At 35.9% G+C, this 10,678-nt stretch overlaps 1 protein-coding gene across 1 annotated transcript; it reads right to left on the bottom strand.

Annotated features, from left to right (window-relative positions):
• Positions 1–17: 17 nt before the first annotated feature.
• On the bottom strand, positions 18–9,714 carry dnajc11b (DnaJ (Hsp40) homolog, subfamily C, member 11b). The gene is made up of 16 exons (XM_084100625.1): positions 9,599–9,714; positions 8,553–8,682; positions 7,343–7,416; positions 7,117–7,218; positions 6,192–6,320; positions 5,990–6,112; positions 5,841–5,914; positions 5,570–5,759; positions 5,380–5,465; positions 4,004–4,120; positions 3,735–3,890; positions 3,553–3,622; positions 3,382–3,439; positions 2,579–2,721; positions 2,351–2,480; positions 18–2,262 (listed from the first exon to the last, which is right to left on the bottom strand). Exons 1-16 carry the CDS (start codon positions 9,671–9,673, stop codon positions 2,237–2,239), a joined length of 1,683 nt encoding a protein of 560 aa, XP_083956751.1. The 5' UTR covers positions 9,674–9,714; the 3' UTR covers positions 18–2,236.
• Between the last annotated feature and the right edge of the window lie 964 nt (positions 9,715–10,678).

The following is a 10,678-nucleotide window of genomic DNA, read 5'->3' as shown; positions in this document are numbered from 1 at the left end:
ACAGGAAAGATGCAGTGTAGTTTTCATCACTTTTTATTGTTTAAACTACTCTTTAGGTTGACAACATTACATGGATACATGTGTAAGGTTTTGCATCAGATAGGAATGTAACACCGTTTTCTTTCAGAGTTTAAAAATGTGGCTTGAACATTGAGCATGAGATTTGTTAAAAATTTCAGGAGACATGCAAGGTATAATGACAGTACTGGATAACAAACCAGAGAACATTAAAAGGCCCATTTTTAAATCGTTCCAAAACCGTAAGACTTCTGTTCATCTTCAGAAAACAAATTCTCTTTTTGATGAAATCTGAGATCTTTCTGTCCCTCCATTGACAGTTACGCAACTACCACTTTGACGCTTCAAAAATATCATAAAGAGATCATAAAACGAATTCATGGTTTAGTCCAAATTTCTGAAGAGACACGATCGCTTTATATGATTTAATTGAAGCTTTTATTGAAGATGAACAAAAGTCTTACGGGTTTGTAACGACACGAGGATGAGGAAATGAGAGAATTTTCATTTTTGGGTGAACTAACCCTTTAACACTGACCCTTTATTCTTTAGCCTTATTTTCACTTCTGAATGAGAAGATTATTGTTGCTACTCCAACAATAAAATGCCTTGATGTTACTTTTTTCCCTTATAGTCCAAGAGACGAAATGTGCAACTGGAAAGACGGTTACAAATAAACATCTATTACAGACCCAAATTATACAGGCATTGCTCACTCAATTTGAAATTTACACTAATAACAATGTAAAATTAAGGAAAAAAAAAGGCATACAGTATTTAATTGAAACAATGAATGAACAAATGGTTTAGTGGATTAGTTGTACAGATGCATGTATCATCAGTTGTTCAGTGCTTTCATATTTGTGCACTTGTTTAAAGAAACTTAAAAATGAAAATTCTGTCATCATTTACTCACCCTCAAGTTGTTTCAAACCTGTATGATTTTTTTTTTTTGTCCAACAAAATAAATAAATTCATACAGTTTTGAAGCAACTTGAGGGTGAGTAAATGATGACAGAATTTTCATTTTTAAGTGAACTATTCCTGTAAATCCCTCATTGAAATCATGATAAATGCCAAATGTAGCACGAAATTATCCAAAAGACATTTTAGTTTTATACTAGTTTAATCTAAGCATTTCTAATGCAGCTCAACTATTGAAAACTGAGAAGGGGGAAAGTTGCTTTCAAGGCAAATGTCCAGATGCAAAGAACCACAAATAAAAACACAGTAACACTGTAAGACTTCATTTAGTATCTTAAATTTGGAGAATATACAGTGTACAACTATCTCTGATATGGAGGAAATGGTGAATCTCACAAAAACAGTCTGGGTCATAATTCACCTACAAGTTTGCATAAAGAAAATTCTTTTTAAAGATTTCTTGCATTTATGAGATTTCTTGCAAGTCCATTTAAATCACATCCACTCACTGTCAACATCACACAGTAATATTTATTTAAATATTTATCCCACATCTTTTATTCAAATTTTAAAAATGTTCAGATTACAGTAATGAGAACATTTTTTTTTTTTTTTTTTTGCATTTAGAATTTGCCATCCGTTTTTTTAGTGAGATTCACCTGTACATATAAATATTAATATGATAAGTAATCCAAACAGCATTTCTCCCAGAGGAAATTAAAATCACGATCCTGTGGCAGCTTCTACAGTCCTCATTTTGGAGGCAGTGTGAGCCTAAGTTTTCCTTTTTTCATAAGCCCAGTGTACAAACATGCAAAACCGTCTGTCAAAAAACATTTCAATATCAACACCCGTTTTATTAAACCACGGGTTGTACAGCACTTCATTACGATTTGAACCATACTTTTTTGTTACAGGAGCTTTTATTGCTGTACTATCCAGTAGATATCATCAGATAGTGTAGTGTTAACACCAACTGAGACTGATGGATGGAGTGATAAGGTATTTAACCACTTCCTACAACCTGAAAACAGACAGCTATCAAAGCTGCAGACGGGTTCAGGAGGTTCATCGGAAGTCTCCAGATCTTAAGGAGATGTTAAGATGCGTTCAACCCATTGACGATATATGTAAAGGGATTTGAGATAAACAGACAACACAAAGGTGATACACGGGTGACTACGTGGGATGAAGAGGAGCAGCCCTTCGGATCACTGGATGTCCGACTGTCCCTTTATGTTCCTTTGACGTCCATTGAGTCCATCTGTCCTTTCTTCCAATGTGTGGAAGACTCCTATGTCTCTGAACTGATTCTATGAGCTGAATGAAAAGAGACTTTCTTTACACCAGCTTTGAATTAACCATCTTTTTGAAAACATTCCCAGTTTTTTGTTTCCATAGTACTCACATTGTTTAGGTATCCTAAGAGGCTCTGTGTCTCCGGACAAGACTTGGTGCATTGCACCTCGGAACTGGTACAGCAGCTTTAGGCTCTTTTCCTCTCCGACGCACGGGTCATAAAACCCCGGCAAGCCAGCCTGATTAACACGAGACAGAACTAATTAATGTGAAGCACCTGGCGAGAGTTTAAGCATCTCATTGATGTAAAGCACCGGTTGATGTTTGCGTGTCTAACCTTTGATGCCTCTGTAAGAACGAGTTTAGAGTCTTTCACTAAACACTGGAGAGGGACGGTCACGTCAATGACCTCTGCTCTCTCACGTTTCTGGCTATTGTCCAATACAAATTTGCCGTACCAGGCATTTAGAATGATGAGACCTAGAATAAAAACATGAATCACTTCACATAAAACTATTCATTTAACAAGAACGTTTAATGTTCAGTACAAGTTAAACTGTATGGACAACAATGTGTTTCCTCTCATCCCAGAGTATGCAAAACTAAACAAAAATTGTTTACAGTAATGTACCTACAGTAGAAAATGTAAAGCTTGTGGTAATTATGTCAGACAAAATTTTAGCTAAGTTTGTTTTAGCAGTGGATTTTTTTTTTTATACCAAAGAATTTAATAAAAAAAATAATAATAACAATTTTTTTTAGAGATGGCACAACAAAAAGTAATTTCTAGTGAAAGAAATACAGTACTTTAGAACTGAGCATTACTACAAAAATATATATTAATTAAAGAAATTCCCATGACCTTTCTAGAAATTACTTTTGAACTCATAAGGGTTTATGAATTGTTACATCAAGTCCCCTGGTATCTTTGGACATACTGTATATTTACTGGGATAATCAGCTATATGCTGTCATTACATGAGTATAAATACGGATATAACACATTAATGTTAGTTTTGCTTGTTTTTAAAATGAATGGACACTATTTTCTGTGGTTATTGCCAGTATATCACAGATGTTGTCCATAGAGCTTAACTTGAATCTGAATGTATAAAAAAAAATGTATGGGCTTTCACAAACCCATTTTAGATTCCTCAGCATCAGTAATTCTCTTCACTGACTCTTGCATCAGCAAAACCTGAAAACCAAAGACACAATAACAAAGAAAACAACATATCTGCCCTGATAAATGTTTTTTTGTGTTGGCATAATGGAAATAGTCATTGTTGTGTATGTATTTATTAGACTCACAGCAGCTTCAGCCTCTTGCTTCCTGCGAGCAATTTCTGAAGCAGAATCCTCCTTCTGTTTCTCCAACTCCCTGTAAACAACCAAAGAGTCAAGGCCTGACTCAGAGAAACTGAGGTAATGTAAAGACAGGGGTTTCGGGAAAATGGGCGGTTTCAGAGCAGTAATTATGGATAATAACTCACTGTTCCTTCTGGGCTTGTACATAAGGCATAATAATAAGCTTCTGGACAGCTAAGTAGATGGCCAGCGGGCCCACAGTGGCATAAAACACAGCGCTGGGTAAAATCTGGTCGGTCAGGTGAATCGGGAAGAGGTAGGTTTGACTGGCTCTGTTCAACCTGTAGACAGTTGAAAATGACCAGCATAAATAGACCACCCACGAGCAGCTTGAGCTTAGTTTGCTATTCTACTGAGCTGTGCGTATTGCGGTTAAGCTCAAGTCAGTGCTAACCTGATTTTGAGGGAGACGCCTTGGGGTACACCAATGCTGACGGTAGCAGCCAAAACACTGTGGCGACTGATCTTACGCTCTGCACCATATTCAACCACGGTGCCAAAGAATCCAGTCCTGTTGGATAAAAAGTCAATGAGCTATCGGGGTAGACATAGGAGCTTTTTACCTCTATAAATCTAGGGCTGGGCAATACATTGAATATTTATATTAAATTCAATTAAAAAATGTTTTATTTAAAATGAAACACAATTGTGAACATAGCAATGTGCTTTACCATTAAGTTTCCTAAAGGTCAGAGACCAGTAACATAAAAGCCCTTACGTTAAAGGGATAGTTCACTCTAATGCTGTCGACTTTTGTTCATCTTGATCAAAATAAATGAAGATCTTTTTGAAGAAATCTGAGAGCTTTCAATCCCTCCATTGACATCAACGCAACTACCAATTTGACGTTTCAAAAAGTTAATAAAGAGATCGTAAAACTAATCCATATGAATTGAGCTGTTCATTTTCTGAAGAGACACGATCGCTTTACATGATGAAAATATTTAATTTTGGCTTTTGTTCACATATAAACATTCAACAACCACTAAGTCAAACCACTTAAGAGGTTTCATGCAACCAGGCCCAGTTTCATGCCCACTTCTTGTGTCACACTTGTGAGCATAATACTGTCAAGACAGAGATGATAGAATTTTGTGATTTAAGTTCTTTCACCACTTATTCAACAATTTGTCCACTCAAAAGTATTTTTTATGCTTCAAAATGTATTACTTTTGTTTATTACATTGTATTGGTGCATAAAAAATAAAATATTGTTGCTTATAATATAATTTAGTGAAAAACAGTGTCTAGATGTTTACTAAAAATGTGTGTGTGTATATATATTGTTATATATGTTCTTTCAACAACAAAAAACTACCTTGCTGACTTCAATATTTTTGAATGATAGAATATTTTTATTTAATTTTATGCAAGGATGCATTAAATTTACCAAGTGACAGTACTAAGCAGCTCAACTGTTTTAAACACTGATAGTTATTAAAAATGTTTCTTGAGCAGTAAATCAGAATATTAGAATGATTTCTGAAGGATCATGTGACACTTAAGACTGGAGTAACGATGCTGAAAATTCAGCTTTGCATCACAGGAATTAATTAAAGTTTAAAATATTTTTAAACAGTACAGCTATTTGGAATTGTTATAATATTCCACAATATTACTGTTTTCACTGCACCTTAGATCAAATAAATGCAGCCTTGGGGAGCAGATGAGACTTATTTTTAAATATAATAAAAAATCGTACAGACAGCAAAATGTTGAATGGTCGTGCATTTAGAAATCTCAATTGAAAGCCATAGGTAAAACACATACTTGATAGAACCTTTGACCTTGGTCTGGTCTTCATCCTGGAATTTGTACTGATAACTCATCATCAGGTAGGAATGAGGAACGCCCAGCTGAGGAACAGGTATAAGAACAGATGAATTGCATTCTTAATGCATTGACTTTGTTTTGAATGGAACAAATTGCCATCGTCAATGTACCCCTGTGAGGGCTTCACCTGCAGGGCCAGGGTGAAGTGGCTTGTTTTAGTGTCCCTGACGATGCTGGTGGTCATGGCAGACTGGCTTCCCCAGCGCCACTGCAGGTATCCCATAGTGTTCTGGTCTAGGTGGCGGGCCATCATTGTAGAGGCACTGGGCCGTACGCCACGTGAGGAGAACTGCAATCCCCATTGTGCAGTCACAAAGCTACGCGACACAAAATTCATGAGATTCACAGAAATTAGAAACAAATCAGACTTGAATCATCATACACAGATGGACACCTACCATCGTGCAGTTACGTTACGGAATACTTTCATCCCAAATAAAGGTCCTCTAATGTCCCCTGCACCAAACTCCAGCTTAAGACACACACAAACAAGAACATCAGAACCAGACCAGCACAAAACCTGGAGGTGTGTTGGTATGAGTTTTACCTCTCCCCAGCCCCTTGCTGAGGTCACACGCCGCACACAAAGGTTTATATTTCCTCCCCCATTGCCATTGTGCGTAGACAGAGATCCAGAGAGGACAGCGGTATCTGAAGTGGTTAGGGGCGCCTGCCAAACATAATCCTGAATGACTATAGAGCACAAGGGAGATGGGGACATCACAAAATGCTCAATTGTCCATACTGACCTCAATGGATTGGGATATGTGCATCCTGTTGATCTCAATATGGGGAAAACCTCCTCCTGGTACATCCTCAAAGTCCTCCTCATATCGGTCGAAGAGGTCTGTTGCATCTATGCCAACACTTATTGTCCCCTGAATGAATACAGACAAATGATGAGTAAAACCCCTTCTAGATCAATTCTGCAGAGTTTTTAAATCAAATTTAGGACCTGCACAAATAAAATGAATACCGGTCATCCATATAGAAAAAAAAAAAAAAAACAATAGTGATGATGAAAGTTTGCATCACCCTGGTTCCCTCTACAAAAATAAAAAATAATAATAATATTTTTCCATTGGCTTTTGGATTATTATTGCAGAAAAAAAGCTCTGTGCCCAACAACAGTTTATGATTCTTACATGCTTTGTTCATCATGATAATCACAAGTGAATACAATTTTTATGATTTTGAAGCCTAAATGCAATCAACAGAAGTAAAAAGCTAAATATAGGCTACAATCGAACAACCATTTTCAGTCATTATTAAAACTAATATTTTCCATGAAAGTTTGAGTCAGAATAGTTTGCATAGTGTGATTATTAACACAATGAGGCTGTGAAAGTGGACTAGTGAGTAGATGAGTTTACTGTTCTTTTTATAGACCTATGGGTGCCCCGAGTTTAATAAATTACAAAGAGCAAAGAAGTCAAAAAATATCAAGCAAGAAAGCTGTCCTCAAATATCTGTTCCTCAACAATCAAGCAAAGATTTTACTGATATTATCTGGCTTCAAATTTTAGAAGAAACAAACAAACTGGCATATTGAATCTTTTAAATTACATCAGTTGGAGCACAACAAAACTGGAAGGTTTGGTGAAAAATAACTGCATTTTGGGAAATATAAAACCATCATTATCTCCCCCTGTCATTCTGGTCTGGAATGTCCACCTTAGGGTTTGTTCTCTGCTGGAGTCTCCTCTCGTCTCTCTCCTTCTGCAAACGTTCATATTCCTCCTTGATCTCTGCAGGGGTTCTCTTCCTCTCCACCACCTAGAGACATCGGGGATCAAGCAAGCAGATGTGTCATTAGCATCACATGCATCACAGTAACACACATTAATACAAATATTTGTAATTTAAAAAAAAAACTGTCAATTTGGAAAACAAAACTAACCTCCCAACCTTCCACCTCCAGGCCTTTCTTCCCAAATATGTCATATATGGCTCGAGATTGTGGGTCACTGAGAACTAAACAGAGGTCAAATAATGAAAGTCAAATAAAACCGTCAATTAATTATCTAATTATTTTGAGTACACTTGTAGTTTTATAAGTTTTACAAATATGACTATGTATTCAGTGGTTTTATTATTTATGTCATAACCATTTTATTTGAAGATTAAAATGATTAACCCTCATGTTATTCTAAATATAGATGGCTTTGTGGTCACTATAAACTTTCATTGTAAGTCAATATTTTTAACCCTGACCCTAACAAATGACAAAAAATGGAACAGTTTATTTAAACTTTAGACAAAATCTAAAAAAAGTTTTATGTTTAGTATCATACGTGATACATCACGCTTTTATAGCTCACATTTGATATAGAAGAATATGGAGCCGCATATAAGCAAAAATATGCAATTTAGTGCAGATGTTCTTATTTATATGTTCAAAAAGTAAGATCTCCCAATAAAATGTATTATTAAGATTATGTTTAATGCTTAGTTTTATTATCAAATCTCTGTAGTTTTAATTGCGAAGGCAAAACATATAATGCAATGCATTACAAGGATGATTGAGACAAATACACGTTCGTCAAAAGCCTGATGTATAATATTTCATACTTGCATTTTAGCATGATTTTTCTAAACAGTTATGTATAGATAATCAAGTAAACATAAGCTGCTTAAGCCCAGGTAATGTTCATCTTGAATAAAAGTTATTCTTACATTTACTTTATTTTTATTTTATTTTAAGATTTCACAGCAATTGGACATGAACCAAAACCTGAAGGGGGACATTTTTACAATTATACTAAAAGTCATTTTAAAAAGTAAAAAATATGAACTATTAATCAGATGGAAGAAGGCATGCAGTAAATTGTGTACAACAGGTTTTTCAGCAAAGTTTTGAACACGTTGATCATAATTTAGAGGCCTTAAATATTAATTGATCAAATATGATACAATAGGCTTTATGGGGTTAATCTGTCCCTTTTGTGTTTCAAAAAAGCAAAACAAAACCTAGCAGCATACAATAAAATTACATGTGAGTGCGGAAAATAATGACAGAACTTTCATGTTTGGCTGAATTATTCCTCAAACCTGTGAGCTAAAAACTGTCATAATAGTCCTATATAGTCCATAATAGTTATAATAATTACCCTCATATGCCTGGTGTACATCTGTGAATAGTTGTTCTGCCTGCCTCTTTAGCTCAGGGTCTCTGTGCTTGTCAGGGTGGTAGAGCATACACATTCGCCTGTACGACGCCTTCAACTCTTCTTGAGTAGCCTGTGGGACGTAAGATAGACAAATAATAGATGAGAGACAGACAGATCGAAGGATGGGATATTATTAAGCAGCGTCAACATAAATTTTTAATATTGGGATGCTTATATTCAATGTTGATTAGGCCCCAGACAGTTGATGGGCCCCATTAACTTTCATAGAAAAAATACAATGAAATTCAGCAGAAGAAAAAAATAATAATACAGGTTTGGAACAACTTGAGGGTGAGGAAATTATAACATAATTTTTATTTTTGGGTGAACTATCCCTTTAAATTGATTGGTTTGGCCACACCCAGAGCCACACCTTGATAACAGTCTTTTGATTGGTTATGCATGCCCAGGTAAGACTGCGTGTTGGCGCGCTTTTGCATTCAAACTCAAACGCGAACACTTCCGTTACATCAGAGTTTGAGGCAATATTACAAGCAGCTCCCTGGAAAATAGCAGTCGAGCACAAGAGCGAGCAGAAGTTATTGTTATTATTATTATGGTAGGTATAATAAGTACTTATGCATTACAAGGTTTGATTGAGCCTATTTTATAGGGTTATTTGTGAAGTGTAATGTTTTTTAAGCGTTATTAGTAAGTGAATGGGCTGTTCTGAGATAAGCTCTAGTCATGCGCCAAGCGCCATTTACATAAGTAGCACGTACACTACATGCAAAAAATTAATAAACATCACCCTAATGGCTGACATAGCAATCTGACAGCTGACAGATACTGCTAGAAAGGTGTCCAAGCATGAAACGTCAGATCAATGAGTACAAGCCCTATGCAACCGCCATATTATAGTATGACAGCTGTATGAATATCTCTTATAGTGTAAGTTAACCTAATAAGAGAATAAGAGTCACTCCCCTTGTCATTCTGTGCAGAGCTTAACCACGGAGATGTCTCTTAAAAATCCTCTTCCTTACCTCTCTCCTGACATTGAGCAGAGAATAATAATCTTCGTTATCTATTTCCAATTCTATTTCCAAGGCAGCCGCCATGATGTTCCCAGTGTCCCAAACCCCCCCTCCACCAATCCCTACTACGGTGAAGGCTTTTCTCATGAATATTAATTACGCAATGTGACGTTCGGCCTGTAGGTCGATCTGATTTGTTGAGAGACTGACGTTGGAAGGTAGGGGGGTGTGAGCTGGCGAATACTGCTTTAGCGAAGGCTTGACTCCTGAATACTAATTATGTTGTGTGTATTGACGCTTTAGGGGCTTGGCGAGGTAACGTCAGTACTACGAAATGAATATTAATGAGCTAAGCCTTTGCCATAGTAAATCTCCCAATTCGCCTACGGCTGAAGCTCAGGATTCATTTGTTCTTCTGCCACCATGTGTTCTGGAGGAAAGTCCTTTAAAATTTAAATCCTCTATTAGACAGATTTCAGGGTGAAAATTTCCAAAAATTGTATTTAGCTAACTAAGTAAAATAGTTTGATTAATGATATGGATACATCTTATTATTAGTATAATTAATAAATAAACATTTTATTATTTTTATTATTAATACAAAAAAAAATATTATTAATAATAACGAATATATAGTTAGTTAGTTTACGTACTCAAAGTCCATAAACAATTTTAATCAGTTTTAGGGGAGGTTTTTATAATTTATATTTTAGGTCTGGTCATTTTAAATGATTGTGGCATGCGACAATATTTTTAATATATGCAGTTTCTCAAAATGGTAATAATATTGACTCCATACATAATGACTTTAAAACAATTAGTAAAATGCTTAAGTTTTAGGTTTTAGAAGGAGAAGGATTTATAATGTCATCGTCCCAATACTACCGCTATGTATTATTTTCTTATTTTTATGATTCTGTTGTGCAAATACATTGGCAGTAATCACCACATGCTGCGTTGTTGTGCGTAAACATTCTTGATTTGGCTTCATTTGGGCAAACGGCAGACGGACTGTTTGTGGTCGATGAGTGGAGCTGTTCTTTCAGCACCATCTCATTCAGCACCCACGAGTGGACAGCGCTCAAGAAC

This window comes from Abramis brama, assembly GCF_963993115.1.
Source record: "Abramis brama genome assembly, chromosome: 23".
NCBI classification, from domain to species: Eukaryota; Metazoa; Chordata; class Actinopteri; order Cypriniformes; family Leuciscidae; genus Abramis; species Abramis brama.
The sequence above is the reverse complement of the archived record's forward strand: the minus strand, read 5'-3'. Positions and strand labels throughout refer to the sequence as shown.